The 26265-nt window shown below is 40.8% G+C and overlaps 1 protein-coding gene across 1 annotated transcript in view; it reads left to right on the forward strand.

Moving 5' to 3' along the window:
• Positions 1-26059, forward strand: part of oca2 (oculocutaneous albinism II) — a 507586-nt gene extending 481527 nt beyond the window's left edge. The window contains exon 24 of the mRNA XM_059963277.1: positions 25728-26059. Coding sequence (XP_059819260.1) covers positions 25728-25812 — 85 coding nt within the window. The 3' untranslated portion in view covers positions 25813-26059. The remainder of the gene's footprint in view (positions 1-25727) is intronic.
• The last annotated feature ends 206 nt before the right edge of the window (positions 26060-26265 follow it).

Consider the following 26265-nt stretch of genomic DNA (forward strand, 5'->3'; position numbering starts at 1 on the left):
CTGGTTCAGGAGCTTAATGATTGAAGGGTAACTGTTCCTGAACCTGGTGGTAAGGGACCTGAGGCTCCAATACCTCCTCCCTTATGAGTGCAGCAAGGAAAGGACATAGTCTGAATGGTGGGTATCCTTGATGATGAATGCTGCTTTCTTGAGGCAGTGCTCCTTGTAGATGGTGAGGAGGGTGTGTGGATCTTGTTGAAACCGAGCAAATGTTGATAGAACTGGATAAGGTGGATGTGGAGAGGATGTTTCCTGTGATGGGGTTTCCAGAACTAGAGGGCACAGCCTCAAAATTGAGGGGTGACCTTTTAGAGCAGAAGGAAGGAGGACTTTTTTTTAGCTAAAGAGTGGTGAATCTGTGGAATTTTCTGCCACAGACTGTGGTGGAGGCCAAGTCCATAGGTATATTCAAAATGGAAGTTGATAGATTCCCATTTGGTTGGGGCATCAAGGAATATGGTAAGAGAGCAGGTGTATGGGGTTGAATGGGATCTAGGATCAGCCATGATAAAATGGCAGAACAGACTTGATGGGCTGAATGGCCTAATTCTGCGCCTATGTCTTATTATCTTTCCCCATGATGGACTAGGCTGTATCTGCTAGTTTCTGTAGGTGTTTCAGTTCTTGGTTAATAGTGTTTCCATAACAGACCATGACGCAACCAGACAGGATACTCTCCCACCTGCACCTGTTGTGCATCATCTTTTCAGCTCATTCTGAATCACCATTGCCCACAAACAAGAGTCTTGTGTTCTGCAATAACTTGGATTGAACATTCACTGTGCGTGAAGTGTAGTTCCCATGTTCTACTGAACTCGGGCCAGAAAGCTGAAGTTGTCTGACTTGTCCAAGTTAGGAGAATAGCACCATAGGAAGCAGCAGATAAGTCATTTAATGAACTATTTTCAGGATACAGTCGGCCCTCCTTATCTGTGGATTCCGTATGCGCGGATTCAACCAACCGCGGATCCGGAAAACCCAGAAGTTCTCTCTCCAGCACTTCTTGCTTGAGCACGTACAGACTACTTTTTCTTGTCATTATTTCCTAAACAATACAGTATAACAACTACTTACATAGCATTTACATTGTATTAGATATTATAAGTAATCTAGAAATTACTTAAAGGTACAGTCAGTCCCCGGGTTATGAATGACTTCCGTTCCTGAGTCCGTCTTTAAGTTGGATTTGAGGTCGGAACAGGTACATCTGGTGTTATTTAGTGTCAGTTAGTGAAACATTTTTCTTAATATATAGTACATATTTTACCTTTCTGTGCATATAAACACTTATGAGACATACATATTTCAATAATTTAACCACGGCATTGCTTAGTAATAGTCGTAGCTTTCATCAGGGCAGGGCCTTTCACATGCTCCATTAAAATTGTTCCAATCGTTGACCGACTGTAGCCTAACGCTTTACCAATGACCGATGGCGTTTCACCTCTTCTCAGTCACTTTATTACTTCCACCTTGTTTTCAATTGCGATCGTGATTACTTTCGTGAACAGAAACACTGCGGATTCAGAGCTGTACTGCCAGGTCCTAATGTACACCGCGCGGAGACATGTTAAATAAAGTCCGGGCTTCCGCTGGGTCCTAAAGACCACCGCACTGTTACATGTTATACAAGGGACCTGAGCATCCATGAATTTTGGTATCCACGGAGGGTCCCGGAACCAATCCCCCGCAGACTGTATATGAGTGTCACTGGCAAAGCCAATACTTACTGCCCACCTAAGTGAATACTGAACTGAATGACTTGCTGTGTCATTTCAGAGGGAAAGCAACAGTGTATTCAATATGAAAATGACCATGATGGGCCTCTCCTGCGATGTAAATGTATGATTGTATGTTATTCATCATCACCATTGTGTGACATGTCATATGACGTGGGTGATCAAGGCCTTCCATCTGTCATATATTAGTTTAATTAAGCATTCTTGTTCATTTAAATAATAAATTACAGATTGTATATGAAATTAGGTTAATTGTATATGTCACCATGCTAACAGATGATACATGTGCACTTCACTAAAAGTAAAAATGAAGCTACACCCTCATCTCAGACTCCTGAATATTTTCTTAGAACTAATTTAATGTTCTGAAGTTACAAAACGTAGCAGAAGTGGTTTGCCTTCTAGGCTGTGTCTTTTCAGGACAGGCAACCTCTGCCATTATCAATACTCTTCAGAGATTAACTGCCTGGTGTCAGTGGTCACATAGCCAGGACTAGTGATGTGCACTAGCTGCTCATATGACCATCCACCAGCTGCTACCCTGGTTTCCCGTGATCCTGATCTATGCAGGTGCTACACCTTGCCCAAGGGTGACCTGCAGGCTAGCGGAGGAAAGGAGCACGTTGCACCTCCTTTGGTAGGGTCGCATCTCCACCCTGCCAGTCATGCATGGTATTAGCTTATTTTAAAAATACAATAAATATTTAAATTTAAATTCAAATACCTTGGTGTAATTTATACTTGGGATCTCCCAGGTCATAAGCAATAAGCTAATTATCTCTACCATAGTAATAGCAGAAATGAATACATGAAGAAATTATTTAAGATAAGATTAGCTTTATTTGTCACATGTACATTGAAACATACTGTGCTTTGTTTGTGTCAAATCACTGGACCATTGCTACACCACCATCAAGAATGCTTGTTGTGCTATTCCACTCCCTCACTTCGGGAAGTCTGATCACCTGGCTGGACCTCTACTCCCTGAGTATAGGCAGAGACTGAAGACTGCAGCACCAGCAGTGCGGACCAAGAAGGTTTGGACAGGGGAAGCACGGGAGCGCCTACAGGACTGCTTTGAATTGGTGGACTGGACTGTACTCAGGGATTCATCTTTGAATCAGGATGAGTATGTTGCAGCTGTTACCGACTTCATTAAATCCTGTGTGGATGAGTGTGTGTCAACAAAGACTTACTTAGAAGCTGCAGAAGGTGGTAGATCTAGTTATCTCCATCTTGGGCACTAGCCTACAAAGTACCCAGGACATCTTCAGGGAATGATGTCTCAGAAAGGCAGCATCCATTATTAAGGACCTACAGCACCTAGGGCATGTCCTTTTCTAGCTGTTACCATCAGGTAGGAGATACAGAAGGCTGAAGGCAGAGACTCAGCGATTCAGAAACAGCTTCTTCCCCTGTGCCATCACATTCCTAAATGAACATTGAAGCTTTGGACACAACCCCACTTTTTTTAATATACAGTATTTCTGCTTTTGCACATTTTAAAAATTCCATTCAATATACGTAATTTATTTAATTGTTTATTTATTATTCTGTTTTATTTTATTTATTATTTTTTCTCTCTCTCCTAGATTATGTATTGCATTGCACTGCTCTTGCTAAGCTAACAAATTTCAAGTCACATGCCGGCGATAATGAACCTGATTCTGATCAAATAAGCAAGGATTGTTGTGCAAGTGTCACCATGCTTCCGGTGCCAATGCAGCTTGTCCATAACTCACTAACCCTAACACTAACTGTACATCTTTGGGCTGTGGGAGGAAACCGGAGCAGCTGGAGGAATCCTATGCTGTCACAGGAAGAGTATGCCAGCTCCCTATGGATGGCAAATCCCAGTTCCCAATCGGTGATTGTTGGTGCTGTGAAATTATTGCACCACGCATTTCACTATTGTGTTGTACATGTACATTACATAGATGTGAATATGAAAACTAATGATTATCTTGCATAAACAGACTCAGGCAGAAAATCCCAAGGCATTGTTTGCTTTGCTTTCCAATGGTTATGGATGTAAACATAGTCAGCTCCGTCATGGGCACTGGCCTCTATAATATCCAGGACATCTTTAAGGAGCGAGGCCTCAAAATGTTGTGTCCATCACATAGGACCATCATCACTCAGGACATGACTGGCTTTCATTGCTACCATCAGAAAGGAGCAACAGAAGCCTGATGGCGCACAGGAACACTGATTCAGGAACAATTCTTTTCCCTCTGCCATTCGATTTCTGAATGGACATAGAGTTCATGAACACTATATCACTACTTCTTTATTTCAATCTTTTCACATTTAATTTAACTATTCAATATATATATTTACTGTAATTCATAGATTTTTTTTACTGTTAATATGTACTGCAATTTACTGCTGCTGCAAAGTCAACAAATTTCACAACGTACGCAGGTGATACTAAACCGGACTCTGAAATTCTAATTTTGCTACTTACTCCAACTCATTCCTACTTCTGGGGAAAAACCCACATAGTTGGGCATATTTTAACATCAATTTCTAATAATAATTATAATAGTTACTTTTCTCAGATGATACTAATTTAAATGTCATAACTTGGAGAATATCAATTTGGGATTAGTGTAAATGGGTGGCTGATGGTCTGTCCCAAGTGGCTTATCATTCTTTCACTCTAAAAATTATTTGCAAAACTCTTAGTGTCATAAGGGGGGCATTGAGACTGGACCCAAGTGCAGGACACAGACACTGAAGTACTAGGACAGAGTGGGACAAAGTGGGACAGGACGGGACAGGTCGCAGTTCGTGGCGTTCGTGGAGGTCTTGGCGTTCATGTCGATCCTGGGGTTCTTTGCGAGAAGCTTAGAGGTCTTAGGCCTGGCTGGAGGCTGGGGTCCTGGGTTCGTGGAGCTAGCCTCCTGGGCGGGCCGTGGAACTCCTGGGCAGGTCGTGGGACACCTGGGCAGGTCGCGGGGACAACCCGACAGAGGTAAGGACCCAAAAGGGACAGAACCAACGGCATGGCAATGGCAATCACCCTGGCTTACCCGACGGAGGCAAGGGACAGGAAGGGAGCTTGGTCTGGGGTGTCTTCAAGACTGGAGGTGGCCAGTAACCCCAGCGGACTACGGAACAGCCAAAGCCAATAACTCACCAAAGGAACTCACCTTCCACCGGTGGATTACTCCAAGTGGAACCCCCCCTGCCAACTACACTCAATTCCCGAACCACTTATATTCCCAGCCAACCAGATGAGCATCAGGTGCAAATGCTTGAGACCAAGCTGGAACAAGGGATGGTCGGAGGACCTGGAGTCCGCGGACTGGAACGTGAACCGGAATGTGGACTTCGGACCGGACCATGACACTTAGTGGCTTTGTGCTTTTTTATCTCTGTAATCTGCATTCCCCTGGTTTTGTTATTTTTGAGCATACCCAATTTTTATGCCACCATTATTAATGGCCGTGACTTGGACTTTCAGGGCCTATGCCCTGGAATTCCTGAATAAACATTCTTCTACTTATGCTCATCATTCCTACTGGGGCATAGGACGGTGGCAGCAGCTTGTCAAGATACTCAGTCCTGGGCTGAAGGTTGATCAGTCCTGTGGTTTCCACTTTCTCCACATGACTTTAGTAGTTTTCTTGGCAAAGATCTTTCCTCTCTCAGGGATGAGGTCTTTGGAGCTTTGGTTGGCATTTCTGTAGCTCTGGGTTTTTACAAGATGGAGCTGCCACCCACATGCCCAGCCCTTCTTTGATGGTCAGGCTTGGGACTGTCCATTGGCAGAGTTAAATGCACCATGTTAAATACTCTAAATAAAGGTAAATTGATGCTTTAATTATAAAGCAGTAAATCCTACAGATAATCAGCTTTTTCTTTGATGGTTTAATTGTTATTTAATGGTTTCATCAAATCTAATCTGTTCAAGGCAATTTCCCCCAATGATCTGATCTTCAGTGATTGTTCATCCCTTGCTTTTTGTCCGCTTCCTCTCTTTCTGAAGAGAAAAGTTCCTCGTGTGGATGTCATGGCCTTCCAGAAACTTAGTGATGCTCACAAGCAAATGAATAGATATTCACAAATATCAAGAGTGAACACTGCTGGACAGTACGATTCCGAGACCATGGGAGCTCCGAATTTAGGAGGGATTGCTAAGCACGTGTGAAGCATAAATGTGCTGCCTTGCGGTTACTAAGTTTCTCTTTTGATTGATGCTTTGCATTTCTCTTACCAGAGAGGGAGGTTCTTTACATGGGGAGGGACGGTCTTCTAAAGGCTCATCCATTTACTCACATTAACATATTGAAGTGGACCAGGGGAGCCATCGAGTTAACATCTATGGAAATTTTTAAAACAGTAGATTATCTGATCATTCTGTGTTTTTTTATTGTGGATTCTTGCGACACTCAAATCAGGTGCCAGGTTACTGCACTTCAGAACAACTTATCTCCTGTAAAACATCTTGGGACATCACGAAGAGGTAAGAGCTATATGAAGGCAAGTATTGCCTTTATTGTTGGAAGGGTCTTATTGATTTTCTCTGTTAGCCAAGTCTTTACACAACTGTGTAATATTGTGTGATGCAGCAGCCAGAAAAACTCTCTCTCCTAATCGTTTAGGAAGTTATCTTAAGAGCTCTAAGAGATATAGAGTGAGTGAACAGCCACAGACTTTTTTTTCAAAGGCAGAAAAAGCTAATACCAGAAGGGTTAATTTTAAGGCTATTGAAGGACTGTAGGAGAAATGATGAGGAGTCAGAGTTAGAAGGTTCTTTCTCCAGTGCTGCTGAAGGGCCTTGGCCTGAAATGTCAACTATACTCTGTTCCATATTTGTTGCCTGGGCTGCTGAGTTCCTCCAGCATTTTGTGTGTGTGCTTGGGTTTCCAGCACCTACAGATTTTCTCTTGTCTGTGAATAGTATGTGAGATGCTGATCCAGTAAAATCACTTCAAGGATTAAGCCTTCTCCTGAGAGGTAAATGGGATTTTCCCAAGTGTTTTTCCAGAATTGACTGTTGTCTTATTTTGTATTATTGACTTTCCCAGGAGAATATGTCTGGTGGGGTGAATCAGAGAAACAATCTTCCTACTACTCGTGATCAGGCAAAGGAGCAAGAATAGGTTGGCTAGTCCCTTAAGCTTGCTTTGTTATTCAATAACATCAAGGCTGAACTAATCAAGTCAAGTCAAGTTGCTTTCTATTGTTGTTTCAACGATAACTGCTGGTACAGTGCACAGTAAAAACAAGACAATGTTTTTCAGGACCATGGTTCTACATGAACAATACAAAAACTACACTGAACTTCGTAAACCAACAGAGAAACTACACTGATCTTGGCTTTCTCCACTTTCCTGCCTGTTCTCCATAATTCCATAAAAAAACTACCTGAACCTTGAATATAATCGCTGAGACTGAAAGCTCTGCCTTTCCTCTGCAGTAGATAACTCCAAAAATTCACCACTCTTTGAGAGAAGTTTCTCCATATCTTCATCTTAAATGGATGTATCTTTATTCTGAAACAATAACCCCCTGTTATAGAGACCTCAATTACTGGAAACATTGTCTCAAACATATAACTTATCAATTCTTTCAGAACCCTGTACTTCAAGGACAGAAAGATTAGAGTGGACGAGGGTGGAAAAATTAAGGTGACAGGAGACTGGAAGCTCATCCGTCACCTGAACAAAAATGTTCTGCAAAGCAGCCGCTGTATTTTAACTTTGGTTTTCCCAACGTATATTATGATAGGCATAAAATACAGCAACATTATTGGGAAGGTAGAGGATTGGGAACCATTTAAAAGCCAACAGAAAACAACTAAAAAGCCATAAAGAGAGAAAAGATGAAATATGAAAGTAATCTAGCCAATAATACAAAAGAGGATACAAAAGGTTCTTTTCAGATACAGTACTGTGCAAATGTTTTAAGCACCCCTAGCTATATACTGTGTATGCTCCTGAGACTTTTCACTGTTGTACAGTAGCCAGCTGGCCAGCTGGCCCATTGAGTCTGCTCCGCCACTCCATCATGGCTGATTTATCTTCCTCTCAATCCCATTCTGCCTTCTGCCCATAACCTTACTAATCAAGAGCCAATCAGCCTTTGCTTTAAGTATATCTTGTAACTTGACCTCCACAGCTGTCTCAGACACTGAATTCCATAGATTCACCACCCTCTGGCTAAAGAAATTTCTGCTCACCTCTGTTCTAAGGGGAGATCCTTCTATTCTGAGGCTGTGCCCTCTGATTCTTGACTCTCTCACTATAGGAAACATTCTTTGCATGTCTACTCTGTCCAGGCAGATCAATTGGTCCCTGTGAAATGTTGAAAGGGAAAGGTGGATAGCTCATTGATAGCTCATTGAAAGGGATAGCTCATTGATTGTAGTAAAAATTACTGATAATTACCTGTCAAATGCAGAAGCTCTTGGGATGGAAATTGAGAAGAAGGGCAATACTGCTCTTGCCTAGGCTAGGAGGAAAGGGGTCAGAAGTGAAGTGTATTATCAACTAGGTCATCTCCCTAATACCTGCTCCCTGGACTCCACTGCAATATTTCTGAAACTTAATTAAAATGTAGCAAAGCTGGTTAAATTACACGTGAATTTGCAGTGAACACTTCCTGATGTTTAATAGCATCTGAAATAGTGCACTTTCCATTTTAGTTGATCAATTTCATGAAGCATGTTATTATCCACGTAGAAGGGATTTTTCTTTATTAATTTAAAGTGGATCTCAATAGCTTTCATTTTTCCTCTTTGACGGGCAATTTCAACCAGCAAATTACCAGCCGGATATTGAATGGAAATGTTAATTACATTCAGGTGAATCTTTTTTTCTCTCTCCACTTTAGCGGACAAAATCTATTGGAACATTTCCTTTTAATGTCTAGGTCTTATTTATTTATTACACCACTGAAAGAAGCCTATTAGGTTATTGCTGGCTCCTGAAGAACAACTCCACTAGTTCCATTCCACTACAATTTTTTTCTCATATGCCCATCAAATCTCTTCAATTCTTTTGTCACGTACCTTGGGAAAGCAGCCTACATAATCAAAAACCCCTCCCAACCCAGTCTTTCTCACTTCTGCCCCCCCCCCCCTTCCATGAGGCAAAAGATTGAAAACTCTTCTAATCAAGCTCAAGGATGGCTTCTATCCCGCTATTCAAAGACTCTTGAGTGGTACTCTTGTACAATGAAGATTTGTATTGGTATTGGTTTAATATTGTCACGTATACCAGGATGCAGTGTAAAGCTTGTGTTGCATACTGTTTATACAAATCAAATAAATACATTAGAATAAGGTAAAATAATAATAATGTGGAATGAAGTGAAACGAGCATAAGACCATAAAATATAGGAGGAGAGTTAGACTACTTGGCCCATTAAGTCTGCTCCTTATTAGCTGATCCATTTTCCATCTCAGCCCCAATCTCCTGCTTCTCCCAGTATCCCCTCATGCCCTGATTAATCAAGGACCTATTAACCGCTGCCTTAAATACACCAACTGGTTTGTGGTAACAAATTCCACAGATCCACCACCCTCTGACTAAAGAATTGCCATTCTAAATGGACATCCCTCTATTGTGAGGCTGTGCTCTCTGGTCCTAGACTCCCCCACTATAGGAAACACTCTCTCCACATCTACTCTATCTCGACATTTGATACCTATCTTAGTATCATCTGCATACTTACTAATCCAATTTACCACCCCATCATCCAGATCATTAATGTATATGACAAACAACACTGGACCCAGGACAGATCCCTGAGGTACACCACTAGTCACTGGCCTCCAACCTGACAAACAGTTATCCACCACTACTCTCTGGCATCTCCCATCCAGCCACTGTTGAATGCATTTTACTACTTCAATATTAATACCTAACGATTGAACCTTCCTAACTAACCTTCAGTGCGGAACCTTGTCAAAGGCCTTACTGAAGCCCATATAGGCAACATCCAGTGCCTTACCCTTGTCAACTTTCCTAGTAACCTCTCAAAAAATTCAATAAGATTCATCAAACATGACCTTCCATGCACAAATCCATGTTGACTGTTCCTAATCAGACCCTGTCTATCCAGATAATTATATATACTATCTCTAAGAATGCTTTCCATTAATTTACCCATCACTGACGTCAAACTGACAGGCCTATAATTGCTAAGTTTACTCGTAGAACCCTTTTTAAACAATGGAACCACATGAGCAATATGCCAGTCCTCCAGCACCATCCACGTTTCTAATGACGTTTGAAATATTTCTGTCAGAGCCCCTACTATTTCCACACTAACTTCCCTCAAGGTCCTAGGGAATGTCCTGTCAGAAACCAGAGATTTATCCACGTTTATATTCCTTAAAAGCGCCAGTACTTCCTCCTTTTTAATCGTCATAGTTTCCATAACTTCCATACTTGTTTCCGTTACCCTACACAATTCAATATCCTTCTCCTTAGTGAATACCGAAGAAAAGAAATTGTTCAAAATCTCCGCCATCTCTTTCAGCTCCACACATAGCTGTCCACTCTGATTCTCTAAGAGACCAATTTTATCCCTCACTATCTTTTTGCTATTAATATAACTGTAGAAACCCTTTGGATTTATTTTCACCTTACTTGCCAAGGCAACCTCATATCTTCTTTTGGCTTTTCTGATTTATTTCTTAAGATTCTTTTTACATTCTTTATATTCCTTGAGCACCTCATTTACTCCATGCTGCCTATATTTATTGTAGGTAGCTGTCTTTTCCCTAACCAAGTTTCCAATATCCCTTGAAAACCATGGCTCTCTCAAACTTTTAACATTTCCTTTCAACCTAACAGGAACATAAAGATTCTGTACCCTCAAAATTTCACTTTTAAATGACCTCCATTTCTCTATTACATCCTTCCCATAAAATAAATTGTCCCAATCCACTCCTTCCAAATCCTTTTGCATGTCGTCAAAGTTAACCTTTCTCCAATCAAAAATCTCAACCCTGGGTCCTTGCTTTCATATTCTAGTCCTCTCAAAATGAATGCTCACATTGCATTTGACTATATTCCTTCTGCCACTTCTTTGCCCATTCTCCAAATCTGTCTAGGTTCTTCTGCAGACCACCTTCCTCAACACTACCTGCCCCTCCACCAGTCTTCGTATCATCCACAAACCTGGCCAGAAAACCAACAATTCCATCATCCAAATCAAGCTGCTGAAATGTGCCGATTTGGTTAGCAATAAAGTGCAAGGTTATCACATGGTAGGCTGTGTCTACTCAGAGGTATGATGTCAGTGGGATAGAAGCTGTCCTTGATACGAAGTTTGTACCTTCTGCCCGATGTTAATGGAAAGAGGAGAGAACGTCTGGGGTAGGTGGGGTCTCTGATTATGCTGTCTGCTTTACTAATGCAGCTAGAGGTATAAACTGAGTCCTTAGATTGGAGACTGGCTCCTGAAATGTGTTGAGCTGTGTCCGCAGATCTCTTTCTTGTGGTTATGTGCAGCGCAGTCACCATACCAGACAGTTATGTATCCGAACAGAATGCTATCTAGGGAACATTCATAAATATTGGTAAGAGGTGACAAAACTACAAAGATGTATTTTTGATTTCACAACCTACCTCATGGCTCTCATCACAGCTCTTGTACCTTTCTACCTACCTGCTCTGCTCGTTCCCTGTAAGTCTCACCCACCACATTCTGCATTCTGTTATTGTATTTCCTGTTGTACTACCCTGAAGCCTGACCTAAATGCTGTAGGTAAAATTAATAAAAGCAGTCTATCTCAGAATCTGTCAGACATGAACTCACCACTGACAGTAGAGATAGTAAATAATTTCATTGGGCTTGCAACAGATATTGTGTGAAGTTTGAATTTATACACTGAAGTAACTTGTTTTTATGTACATTTGATTGATCAAAAAAGGACGCAAATAAAGACATAAACCTGATGTGGCATTTGTGTTCTCTGGACACAGAAAGTATCAGAGAGTTCTACCATTTGCTGAGATAGTAATTGGACCATGGCCAAGCCTGCATGCCCCTGTATTCATTGTATCCTCCTAAAATCTTTGGTTGTCAAACAGCAGAGGTTCGTGTTGAGGAATCAAGGGTTGCAGATGTAGGCAGGGCAATGGAAGAGGTCAGTGCTGTGCTGGTGGCTGTAGGCTGTTAGAGTAGGGATGGAGGTTGTTGTAGAACTGAGGGAGCATGAGGAAGTTAATGATTTACTTTGCACCTGTCATCATTTCCCGGCAAAGTTGCTACTTAGAGCTGAAGATGGCACTAGTGAGCAACACGGCCAAAGGCAATGTCCCTCAGTTCACAGAACAACTATTTTACTTCTGTTTCTTTCAAGTATGATTATACTACTATTGGAACAGTGATTTACATTTTGATGGTGTGATCTGGCACTTTTCTGTCTCCGAGGGAACTCAGTGAGGTTGTGAACAAAGCATGTGGTATCAAGGCCATGAAGGACTCCATTTCTCGCTGAGCAAGATTGAAGTCAATGAGGATGAGAGCAGAAGGTGAGCAGGTGTTCAGAGCTGTCTGCCCGTGTGTGACCAGTCTCTCTCTCTCTCTCTCACTCACAGCTGCCTGAGGAAGGTGCCAAGATTTTTGATCTTGGGCGAGGTTTAATCAACGCAGTTTGTGGATTGGACTCTGCAGTTCATGTTATTTGTTTCTGGTTTCTTGTTACTTTGTGCGATTTTGATCGGGGAGGGCAACTTGCTCTGCAGCCTGCAGTCAACGAATGACATAGTAAAATTAAACTGAACTAAACTGGACACCATGGTTTGAGGTTTTATACTCTGTGTACTCTTTGTCCCTTATTGCTGCTTGCACAATTTGTTCTTTTTTGTGCATTGGGTGTTTGAGGTTTTCTTTTACAGGTTCCATGATTTGTGCTTCTTTGTTTCGTGACTGTCTGTCGTTGAGCTTGGAATCAAATGTTTTCTGTGTCAAAGCAGTAGTTGTGCCACTCCTTACTGCTCCTAGTGAAGAGTTAGTAACTAATAGCTAATAACACCAAGTTTCTGCAAGCGGATGATATCACCTGATCACCTCCTTAACACCACCCCTTTGGTCAAGAAAGCACAGCAGCATCTCCACTTCATATTGTGGCAAGTGTATCTCCCTCCTCCCATTCTAACCAATTTTTACAGGAGCACCATCGAGTGTCTTGAAATAGTGCATCACTGATCAGGGTGGGGTGGGGGGGAGTTTGCTCTGTAGCCTGCAGACAATGAATGACAAAGCTAAACTGAACTGAACTAAACTGGGTATTGAAAGGCATCTGACCACAAATCCCTCAGGAAGGATTGTGAAGACTGATGAGAGGATCAACAGATCTCTCTTTCATCAGGGTAGAGACGTCAAATACTCGCAGGCATGCATTTAAAGGTGAGAGGGGAGAAGTTTAAAGATGTCTGGTGCAGGTTTTTCTTACTCAGTGAGTGGTAGATATTTGGGACAAGCTGCCAGGGATAGCAGTGGAAGCAGAAATCAAAGTGGTGTCTAAGAGGCTGTTAATCTTTTGTATGATTTGTTCATTTATTCTTGATTGTAAATTATATTAATTTGTTATGCCTGCACTATACTGCCACAAAACAACAAATTTCATGACTTACAGTATGTCAGTGACAAAATTCAGAAGTTCAAGGTACATTTATTATCAAAATATGTATACATTATACAATCTAGGGACTCATCTCCTTACAGGCAGCCACAAAACAAGAAACGCAAAAGAACCCATTAAAAATAGACTAACAAGCCCCCAATGTGCAGAGAGAGAGGAAGAGGAAAAAACAAGTCATGCACACAATAAAAGCAAGCAACCAGCATTCAGAACAGAAGTGAGTCCATAGACATGAAGCCTGGAGCAGCTGTAGCAGGTCGACACCCTCAGCCTCGGTTCATCACACTGCGGAGCAAAACATCATGGAGCGCACAGACACGAAGCTCAGGACGGGTCCACAGCCTCAGCTTCAGCTCATCACACAGCGGAGCAAAATAATGCAGAGGCCACCGACACGAATCCCGGAGCAGACACAGCAGGCCCACAGCATCAGAGAGAGAAGCAAGCATCACAAAGGAGCGGGCAGAACTGGCCTGAGCCTCGCCACTGGTCCCGATACCCTGCATATTCAATCCTTCTGGCCCGACTTTTAAGTCGGCAATAAACCCGATTCTGAATCTCAATCTGCATGGACTGCAGGGATATGGATAATTTACAGGTGGAAGAGATTTATTTTAACTTGGGATCACTCTTGGCGCAGGCATCATGGTCTGCAGGTCTTGTTCTTGTGCTGTACTGTGCTATGTTCTATCTTTGCAGACATCCCACCCTACAAAAACTCATTTCAGGGAGGTAGCACCCCCCACCCCCGGCAACCCCATATTTCCCTCCCCCCCCCACCCAGTCGACTTCCAAGTGTGTATGTAATACTTTGTTTAGTGATTTTGTCTAATCTGTAAACTAAGTTGGGTATATGCAGAAAATGTGACATTAATATATGTACTTATATTATCATGAAGTCGTTTTTTTATTCTATTACAACTTTAAGCAAGTCTACAGGGAGTTTGGCCTCATCATGTAGGATGTCAATAGAGAAGCTCCTTAGCAGCTAGCCAGCTAGTTTAAGTAACGTTAGCTATACTAATGAACAAATAACACCTGTTAAACTCACCTCAACATTTAACCCACCATGGGCAATAGGAATGTAATGTTGCTGAACCTCACCTAAAGAGGACTGGCTCATGGACCTCCAATGTCCTCCTCCTGTAGTCAATGATCAGCTCTTCACTTTTAGTGACATTGATTAAAGGTTGTTGTAGTGGCACCATTTGGTCAATGACAGTGGTGTCAACAGCAAGCTTAAATATGGTATTGGAGCTGTCCTTAGCATCACACTCTTAAGTATAAAATAAGTAGAGTGAGTGGCTAAGCATATTGCCTTAAGGTGTATCTGTGCTGATGGAGATTGTGAAGGAGATGTTGCAGGCAATCCAAACTGACTGAGGTCTGCAAGCGAGGAAATCGAGGATCCAATTGCAGAAGGAGGTATCGAGGCCAAGTTCACAGAGGTTATTGATTAGTTTTGCAGGGATGATGGTATTGAAGGCAGAACTATTGTCAATGAAGGTGTTACGTACCCCATGGGTATCTTGTGACTGTCACATGAGCATGATGTAATTGAGTCTCTGCTGCGTCTTCGACTCATGACACAGTGTTTTTTTAAAGTGGAGTTTTACTTCCTATCTTAAGTCCCAAAGGTTGTTGCCGGCAGTCACGCCAAATGCTGCCAGTTTAGTCCAATTGGAGAGTGAAAGTTTACTGGTATGGAAAACCTGAAGGATCGAGTAAAGTTGGTGGTGTCCACAGTAATACAGGATCGACCTTATTTAATCTTCGTTCAAGGAATTAGTAACCTGCATCCGAGATAGCTCCTGCATTGTGAAAGCAGAAAGAGCTGGATGCAGCATTTTGCCAAGGAAAGGTCAGTGCCTTTAAGTCGTTTTATTTCCTTCATCGTAAAATCCTTTGGGCAAGGCATATTTCATCTAGGATCAACAGTAACATCAAGGAATTTGTTACTTCAGGAAAGTCTCTCTTTACTGACTGTGTAAATAATTTGGACTTTTGCATTTATCGCTTTAAGAACTGTTTGAGTAGCCGTATAGCAATTAACTTCCAGTTAAGTTAGTTGTTTGTTTACTTTTGGTTTTTTATTGAGCAGTGTTTAATAAATGTTTTATTTGTTTATAAAAAAATCTTTCTCAGTTCTATATTCATTGTTGCTATATCGTAACAAGTGGGGGCTCGTCTGGGATCTGATTAAATTTTTTGTGCTTAAATTCTTTCTTATCGATCTGATTTGATAAAGGGAGTTATCCGATTCTTTTGTTTTATTGGTTTGTTGGTGATATTTGGCAACAGTGAATATTGGCGGCTTTCTGGCATTGCCAGACCCGGGGTTATTAGCGAAGGTGAAAAAGAGTGGTGTTTCTGAGATTGCTAGCAGGTTGGAACTTAAAGGTATTTTGAAGACTACAACAAAGCCTGTAATTCAGAGGAAAGTCACGTCACACTATGTAGAGTTGGGTGATTTTGATGAAGCGGTTTTAGACGTGTTTCCAATAAGTACTCTAGAGATGCAGTTACAAATCAAACAAATGAAGTTAGAACAAAGTAAAGTGGACTTGGAGTGATGTAGGTTAGAAGCTGAAAATAAAAAGAAACAATTGGAAGCTAACTTGGAACTAGGTCAGTTAGAAGCTGAAAATAAGCAGAGAGCATTTGAACTTGCGATGGCGGAATTAAGGTCTGGTGATCTGTCTTCTGGTTCAAGAAAAATGTGGTTAGTCAGGAAATTAAATTGGCTCCTCCATTGAAACAGAAGTAGAGAAATATTTTCAACATTTTGAAACTGTTACTCTGATTTCAGAGTGGCCGAAAGAGAAATGGCCAGTGCTGTTACAAGGTGTATTTAAAGGCAAAGCACAGAAAGTTTATACAGCTTTAACTGCCAAGCAAGAACTTGATTATGATATTGCGAAGCAGCATATATTAAAGGTGTATGAGCTGATTCCAGAAGCATATAGAGAAAGATCTAGAAATTTGAAGAAATCCGTGGAAAAAACTTATGTGGAATTTGCCTACGATAAAGCTGTGTGTTTTGAGAGATGGGTTTCCCCGAAAAATATAAATGGGGACTATAATAAATTGAAAGAGTTGATTTTAATGGAGTAATTTAAAAGGAGCATCCCTGTTGAAGTAAGGACATACTTAAATGAGAGGGACACTGCTACATTGCAGGAGTCTGTTAAATTAGCTGATGAGTATGCTTTAATCCACAAGAATAAGTTTCCTCAGGGCAGAACTTTTAAAAGGAAAAATAGCACAGAGAGTCAAAGTAAACCAGAAATTAAATTAGAAGTTAATGAGAAAGGTTAGGATGAAGGAAAACCTGTGAAGGAAAGACAGTTTGGTCCCATTTGTAATTATTGTAAGAAACCTGGTCACATAATAGCTAACTGTTTCCAGTTGAAAAAAACAGGAGAAGGAAGCAGTCCCTGATGCTTGTGTGCAACATATTGAAACACCTTTAAATCCACAGGGTTCGATGAATACAAATGTAGCTTTGTTAGAGTCTGACCAAGTTAAGAGGGGATATGATCATTTTATAACTGAAGGATTTGTATCCTTGAAAGAGGGATCCACTCCGGTGCCAGCAAAAATCCTTAGAGATACTGGAGCTTCTCAATCACTGATATTAGACAGTGTGTTAAAGTTTAATGATGAGTCTGACACTGGTGACATAAACTATATACGAGGTGTCGGGAGTGCCCTTATGCCTGAACATTTGCATAGAGTAAATTTGTCAGGGTTAGTTACAGGACTTGTTAAAGCAGGACTACAACCTAGCTTACCCATGAATGATGTTTCTTTATTGTTAAGAAATGACTTGGCAGATGGATGAATTTTTCCTGAGATGCATTTGACAATAAAGTCAGAGGAATCACGGATGGATTCTAACACAGATTCCTCCTATGTTGTAACTCGAGCTATGGCTAAAAAGTTTGATGGGCAGAATCAGGTTGTTACCCATGACTGTTCAACTTGGGATTCGAATTTTGAGGATGTGTCAGAAACTTTTTTACATTCATTGTTTGATCAAGATTCTTGGACTAAGTCTGACCCTAAAGATTTGTCTCTGTCTCAGAAGGAGATGATAGCAGAGCAGAGTAGAGACCCTGAGATTATCAAATTAAAAGAACAAGCTCTTCTGGATAGTGAAATTGATAAAGTGCCAGTAGGATATGATTTTGAGAAAGGAGTATTAATGAGCAAGTGGAGATCACCTACAATTCCTGCAAGTGATAATTGGAAGGTTGTTCACCAGGTAGTTGTTCCTAAAGTTTATCGAAATGAGATTTTAACTTTAGCTCATAGTGTGCCCTTGGGTGGACATCAAGGGGTGAAGAAAACTGTGGACAAGGTTTTAAAACATTTTTACTGGCCTGGCTTGAGAAAAGATGTGGCGATGTTTTTCAGAATGTGTCATACTTGCCAAATTGTGGGTAAACCTAATCAAGTTACTCCAGTGGCCCCACTGCAATCTATTCCCACATTCGGTGGACCGTTTTCTAAAATTATTATAGATTGTGTAGGCCCATTAGCAAAAACAAAAACTGGCCATCAATACTTGCTGACTATCAGGTACACTGCGTCTAGGTTTCCAGAGGCAGTACCACTTAGGAATATAATGACTAAAACTGTAACAAAGTCTCTTATAAAATTCTTTACTTATTTTGGGTTGCCTAAGGAAATACAATCTGATCAAGGCAGTAATTTTATTTCTGGATTATTTCAACAGATAGTTTATAAATTGGGAGCTAAGCAGATTACATCATCTGCATACCATCCAGAATCATAAGGAGCCTTGGAAAGGTTTCATTCTCCCCTCAAGGCTATGATTAGGACGTATTGTGTGGAAAATGAAAATGATTCGGATGATGGCATACACTTACTTCTATTTGCAGTACGGGAGTCGGTACAGGAATCGTTAGGTTTTAGTCCATTTGAACTTGTATTTGGGCATAGAGTTCGAGGACCTTTGGCCTTATTAAAAGAACAATGGATTAATAAAGAGGTACACACTAATTTGCTGGACTATGTTTTAAAATTTAAGGACAGATTTCATAAAGCTTGTAGCTTAGCCATGGAAAATCTAAAATCGACTCAGGAGAAAATGAAAACTTGATATGATAAAGAAGCTAGCAAGAGGACATTTAAGCCTGGAGATAAGGAGCTGGTTCTTTTCCCAGTGCAAACAAATCCTTTACAAGCTAAATTTCGTGGTCCTTATGGAATTATGTCTAAAGTTAATGAAGTGGATTATGTGATAAAAATGTCATATCGTAGAAGGCCAATACAACTTTGCCATATAAATATGATAAAACCATATTATGAGAAACAATCTGCTACTATGACTGTTGTGGTCAATAGTATTGAGTCTGATCTCACTAGAAACATAATGGATGATTCATCTGAAACTCATTCTAAACCCAACATTGTTTCTGTCAGACTACCAAACTCAACCACTCCAGAAAATATTGATGAGAAATTAGCTCATTTACAGCCAGAGCAGAAGCAGCAGATGAAGCAATTAATTTTTAAATATAGGGATTTATTTCCAGACATTTCTAGAAGAACCACAGTAGCTTCACATGATGTAGATGTTGAAGATGCCTATATTGACAATGTAGTTACAGGAAATGATACTTGGAAAGCACATATTACTGCAGTGGAGAAACTACTTGAAAGGCTTTCAAAAGCTAACTTAACTATTAACCTAGCCAAAAGTGAATTTGGTCATGCCACTGTGACTTACCTTAGTTATGTTGTAGGTCCAGGCTTGATTAAGTTAAATGGTTAAGGAAATACATCAGACTCCAAGTTAGCAACAAAAGTTTGATGTTACAGGAGTATAATATTTTGATAACTCATATTAAAGATAAAGATAATGTGATTGCTGATTGTCTTTCTAGATGTTGAATGTACAATGTAATTTTTTAATGGGGTGATATTTAGACATTTGTAACACTCCTACTGTATAGTAATTTGTAAGGTGTTGTATGATAATACTATGTATACTGTGTATGTTGTAAATTTTATACATTTGTATTTTTGTTTGTAAATAGTTAATCGTTAAAATTTTGTTCATGAGACATCAAATTTTTTTTTTGGAAGGAGATGTTACATACCACGTGGGTATCTTGTGACTGTCACATGAGCATGATGTAATTGAGTCTCTGCTGAGCATGATGTAATGGTCTTGTGATGGTGGAGTGATGTAATACTCCTGTCAGTGAGAGGTCATGTGATGGTCTGTTTCAACAGGTATAAAAGGGGAAAGCCTTGCTGTGATGCAGGTCAGTTCATTGTTTAATTCATCACTGATTCCGTTATGCTGCGTATTTGTCTCATGACGCAGTTTTGTTTTAAAGTGGAGTTTTACTTCCTATCTTAAGTCCCAAAGGTTGTTGCTGGCAGTCACACCAAATGCTGCCAGTTTAGTCCAGTTGGAGAGTGAAGATTTACTGAAGTACGGAAAACCCAAAGGATCGAGTAAAGTTGGTGTCATTGGCAGTAATACAGGATTGACCTTATTTAATCTTCGTTCAAGGAATTAGTAACCTGCATCCGAGATAGCTCCTGCATTGTGAAAGCAGAAAGAGCTGGACACAATGTTTCACCAAGGAAAGGTCAGTGCCTTTAAGCCGTTTTATTTCCTTCATCGTAAATCCTTTGGGCAAGACATATTTCGGCTGGGATCAACAGTAACGTCACGTCGTCGAGGAATTTGTTTCTTCAGGAATGTCTCTCCTTACTGTGTAACTCATTTGGACTTTTGCATTTATCACTTTAAGAACTGTGTTTGCATTTATTGCTTTAAGAACTGTTCGAGTTGCCGTATAGCAGTTAACTTTCCGGTTAAGTTAGTCGTTTGCTTACTTTTGGTTTTTTTTTATATCAGTGTTTAATAAATGTTTCACTTGTTTATAAAAAACCTGTTTCAATTCTATATTCATTGTTGCCGTATTATACCAAAGGGCATTCTGACGTATGCATCTTCACTGTCCAGATGTTGCAGAGTTGCATGAAAACCCAGTGAAATGGCATCTGCCATCGACATGTTGTGCCAGTAGGCAAATTGCAGTGGATCCAAGTCACTCCTCAGGCAGGAGTTGATTTTCATCACCAACCTCTCAAAGTACTTTATCACAGTTGAGTTAAGTGCTCCTGGATGATAGTCAATGAGGCAGGTTACCACATTCTTCTTAGACAATGGTATAATTGAAGCCTGGCTTGAAGCAAATGGGTACCTCGTCCTGCCGAAGCAGGAGGTTAAAGATATTAGTGAACATGCCAGCCAGTTGATCAGCATGGGTCTTCAGTATAGGCTAGGTACCTCTCTGGGCCAAATACTTTCCCTGGGTTCACCCTCCTGAAGGATGTTCTCATATTGTCCTCAGAGAGTGAAATCACAGGGTTGTTGCAGGAGTTTGTGAAGGTTCCTCCATGTTTTGTTGGTCAAAGCAAACATAAAAGGCATTGAGCTCAGCTGGAAGCAAAACCTTGTCACCTTTGTTGTTTGGTTTTACTTTGTGGGGGCTGATAACGTTCAAGCCTTGCCACAGCTGTCGAGTATTCTTCAATGATACCAGTTTGGTCCAGAATTACCACTTTGCATGTGAGATGTCTTTACGGAGTTTGTACCTAGTTTCTTGTATTTTACTTGGTCATCAGACCTGAACACCACTGATCTGGCTCTCAGTAGATTACGGATCTCTTGGTTCATCCAGGACTTTGGTTGTGGAAGACTCTAAATGATTTTGTGGGGACACTCTTGTCCATGACTGACTTTAGAAAGTCAGTGACAACCGTGGTGTATTTGTTCAGATCCTCTTATGAGTCCTTGAACACGGCCCACTCCACTGACTCAGAGCAATCTTGTAGCCGCTCCTCTGCCTCCTGCAGCCATCCCTTCACTGTCCTTACTCTGGAGCCTTGCTCTTTAGCCTCTTCTTCTTTGCAGGCAGGAGGAGGACAGTCAGATGACCAAATTTTCCGAAATGCTGTGTAGAGATGGAACAGTAGGCATTCCTTACGGCAGTGTAAGCAGAGGTTTGGAACACTGGGAAACAGAAGAGATTTAGTTTAATTCGGCATTGTGTTTGGCACAGACACCATAGGCTGAAGAGGCTGTTTCTGTACTGTATTGTTCTATGCTTTATGTTTTGTCCTTTCATTTTTATTCCTCGTGCTTGGAAACATCTTCCCCATATTCACATAATCACAGTCTCATAACATGTTATGAGTCAGAAACCAATCATTTGGAAGTATTAATGTAAATAGATCGACCACTTTAAAAGTTAAACTGCTCTCTACATTTCATCTCTGATAACTTGGTTCTGATTATTTCTTACATACAGTTACAGTGATTTGAGGTTAAGGAACTAGTTGCAAATTTCTTGTTTAAGTTAGCAAGTATTAATGGAATTCAGAAGCTATATTGGAGCCACCAGCACTTCCTTATGAAATGATAGATACATCCCAATGATATTATCAGTTGTATGACCTTTCTGTTCATTGCACAATGCACAGATTCTGTCAAAGACTGAATGCTGTGAAATATAAGGGAGGGATTCAAGTGATGGTGAGGCAATTGTTGTGTCTGGGTGTTTAATCAAGAAGGTGCCTTTTCAAAGTTTAAGTTCCAAAGTAAATTTATTATTGAAGTACATATATGTTAGCCTATATTACACTGAGACTCATTTTCTTGCAGACATTCACAGTAGAAGAAAGAAATACAAAACTACACACAAAGACTGATGAACCACCAGTGTGAAAAAGACCAACTATACAAAGACAAAAAAACAATGAGCTGTAGTGTCCTTGTACGTGAGTCCATAGGTTGTGGCAACACACACAAAATGCTGGAGGAACTCAGCAGGCCAGGCAGCATCTAGGAAAAGAGTACAGTCGAGGTTTCAGCTCAAAATGTCAACTGTACTCTTCTCCCAGATGCTGCCTGGCCTGCTGAGTTCCTCCAGCATTTTGGGTGCGTCGCTCAGATTTCCAACATCTGCAGATTTTCTCTTGTTTGCCATTGGTTGTGGAATCAGTTCAGCGTTGAGGTGAGTGAAGTTATCCACACTGGTTCAGGAGCATATCTGTAGGGTAATGACTGTCCTGAACTTGGGGGGGATGTTTGTCCCAGAGCACCTGTAGCTCTTTCCTGAAGGCAGCAGTGAGAAGAGAGCATCGCCTGGATGGTGGGGGTCTTTGTTGATGGATGCTGCTTTCTTGTGGCAGTGCTTCTTGTAGATGTGCCCAAAGGTGGGGAGGGCTTTGCCAGTGATGGGATAGGCTGTATCCACTACTTTTTGAAAGTTTTTCTATTCCAGAATTGGTGTTTCCATACCAGGCTGTGATGCAATCAATGAGGAGACGCTCCACTGTACAGGCGATCTTTTTCAGCATCTGCCTTTGGTCTGAGTGCCCCATGTCATTCTGCACTCTTAACCATTAATAAGTACATACTTTCTGAGCTTACAATGATGGCTGCCCTTTCAACAGTGATAAACTTAAAGTGTCTAGACGAGGATATTACCTGAGTGTTGCTTTCTGGCACCAGGCATTGAATAATTCCCAGCCATCTTTCATTTTTATCTCTTTTTATTAAGTGAAAAACCGATATTGACAATTACTTAAACAGCCAATGCTGTCACAAATAATATAGCTGGTGTTGTGGCTCTTGTTGTCAAGGCGATGTTGGTTTTAGGGTAATAGATCACTAGAGTGGAATTAATCTCAGAGTAGGAAGAACAATGTCTTTATGCTTTATCATTGCCACCAAACTCAGAGAAATAAGTATGAATAATGTTGAACATATATTTGCCATACTTTTACGATTGGTTTGGCATCTGATGAGTTCAGTTTGAACACAAATCTTATTGTGAAAAGATGCAAACTAAATTCATTGTGTAAAATGAGGAATTGGGCTGTGATATTGAATGCCCTTGAAGAGGGCATATCAGGAAATATGTTAGAACCCAAGGATTCCTATCGCTGCTTGTAAAGAGTTTGTAAGTTCTCCCTATGAATGCGTATGTTTCCTCTGGGTGCTCCAGTTTCCTCCCACATCCCAAAGAAATACAGGTCAGTAGGTTAATTGGTCACATGAGTGCAACTGGGCAGTGCGGGTTTGTTGGGCTGCAAGGGCCTGTTACTGTGCTATGTCACTAAATAAAAATAAATAAAAACCTAAAACAAGGAAATAGGAAGAGGAGTGGGCAACCTGCCCTCTCAAGCTCATCCTACCATTCAGTAGAATTATTGTTGACCTGCTCTGGGACTTAACTCCTCCTTTGTGTCACATCTCTATCACCTTTAGTTTTCTGATCTTTTCAAATGTTTATCTACCACCTGTTTCAATATTTTCAATGCTCTATTCTCTACCATCTTTCAGTACAGGGATTCACCACCTTCGTGAGAAGAAATTCCTGCATGCGCCACCTTCTAGCTTTTAACTATGTCCCTTCATTCAAGACTCTTTCGCAGGTGGAAACCTCGCAACATCTACCCTGATTTGCCCCCTCACAATCTTCTCTTTTCTCCTCTTCTCCTCACCTGCCTATCATCTCCTTCTGGTACCTTAGCTCATTCCTGTTCTCCCATGGTCTACTCTCTCCTCTGATCAGATTCCTTCTCTTTCAACCCTTTATCTTTTCCCACGCCCTAACCACCTATATTCCTCCTGAACTGGCTTTACCTATCACTTTTAGCCTTGCAATTCTTCCACGAATCAAGAATTAGCTGTTCTTGAACCTGTCTATACTTCTCACTCCCTCAGTAAACCATCTGCATAATCAAAGACCCCACCCTCTCGGGACATTCTCTCTCCTCTCCTTCCCCATTGGGTGAAAAATACAGAAGTCTGAAAGGACCTTCTAGTTGGCTCAAGGACACAGACCTTGAACAAACCTCTTTTATGATAAGATGGACTCTTGACTTCACAATCTACCTCATCATGATCTTGCACTTCATTGTTTACTCACACTGCATATTCTCTGTGCACTTTATTCTGCGTTATTGTTCTATCTCAATGCGCTGTGTAATCATCTGTTTAGTATTTATTTATTTATTGAGATATGCATGAGGTAGGCTCTCTCAGCCCTTCGAGCCATGCCAGCAGTCCCCCAATTTAACCCTTGTTTAATCATGAGACAATTTTACAATTAACCTACCCAATGGTGTGTGTTTAGACTGTGGGAGGAAACCGGAGCATTCGGGAGAAGGTACAAGCTCCCTACGGGCAGTGGCGGTAATTGAACATGGGTCGCTTGTACTGTAATCCATTGTGCTAACAACTACACTACCGTGCCACCCATATAAGCAGTATGCAAGGCAAACTTTTCATTGTATCTCGGTACGTGTGAAGATAATAAACCAATACCAATACCTAGTAGTGCTTGATTTCAGGCTTCTTTACCTCCTGCCATACTGAGGATGCTTAGAAAATGGCACAGCCGGGGTGGTGGAATAGATTTTCAACTTCTTTTGGGCATAAATCTGGCTTTGTGCATAGCCCAATCTTCGTAGAAAAAAATTCTGACTTTTCTCCTTTGAGAATCTATTCTGTGATGTCCTTTCAAAGAAAATAAAAATTAGAATTGTTACAGCCTCCAAATAACTTATGTTAACTTACCTACTTTACCTCCTTCTATATACTTAGGGGCCCAGGTGCTTAATATTCTTTTTTTCTCAGGTCGATCATTCCTCGAGCATCCTGGTGAATTGTCTCATCCTGAGATGTTGACAGTTTATTCCTTTCCATAGATGCTGCCTGACCTCCTGTGGTCCTCCAGCATTTTTTGTGTTGGGATGGTTGCATTTGTGTTGAGCCCTGTGGTTCTTTGTGGTGAGCCACAGAGTGCTGGGCTTCTAGATTTGTCCAGCTCCTGTATTTAGTAATTGTCTTATCTCGAATTGTTAAGCCCTTGTGCTTTCTGTTTAATCTTGTCAAGTTAATTGTGACTGGCACGGGTTTTTCCACATTCTATGATTATTTAATGTGGACCCCTGTTTAGTGCTCATTGTGGGGTGCTTTGTGTTTAGTATGATTTAGATTACACTGCCACTTGTTCATGCCACTAATATTCTGTTTATATTCCTGTGTGTAAATTCTTGTTTTCGTCTCAACATGGGAGTTTGCCATTCCTCTGCTCCTGGGTGCCAGCATTCACTATGACAAAGTTGCCCCAAAACATCTACAATTCCTTTCCTTCCACAGATGTTACTTGACCCTTTGATTTTCCCCAGCAGATAGTCTGTTGCTCTAAGTTCCTGTATCTACAGTTAGTTGGAGATACTCCATATTACACTGAATTCTCATATTCCCCGGCATTAATTTTTACTCTCTCATTTCTTTACTTCGCTTTCAGGTTGGGCTTTCCAATGATGCTCGTCTCCACAACTATCGGGATGTGTTACCTCCTTGTCGTTCACGTAATGCTGGGCTGGAACTAACGAACTGGCCTTGAAAGATCAAAGGGAATATTGTCTCTGAACAACAGAAGATTAATGAATCAGGAAACACTAAGAAATTGCTGCAAAGAAAACTTGCCAATAAGCTTCTGCAGACAGACAAGTATTCCTGCAAATGGGCCCCATACCTGGCAAAAATCTGCAGCTCACAAGAGTGTATAAAGTGCCAAAGTACCATGACAAGGGAATATATAATGCACATTATGCTCAAACATTGGAAATAAAATGTTCCCCTAAGAGCAAACAGAATTGAGTTTCTTGTAACCAGTTCAAATATTTACTGTTCCTTTTTTTAAGCTGATTCCCAACAAGAGTAGTACCGGTAGCTGTTCTGTTGAATAGCAATAGATGTTTTTATCAATATGACAAATGATTGATATAAAAGAATGAGTATATTCTTAAAAATGTTATCCAATCTCTTCCTGTAAATAATGT

Source organism: Hypanus sabinus, chromosome 3 (assembly GCF_030144855.1).
Source record: "Hypanus sabinus isolate sHypSab1 chromosome 3, sHypSab1.hap1, whole genome shotgun sequence".
In the NCBI taxonomy this organism is placed as follows: domain Eukaryota; kingdom Metazoa; phylum Chordata; class Chondrichthyes; order Myliobatiformes; family Dasyatidae; genus Hypanus; species Hypanus sabinus.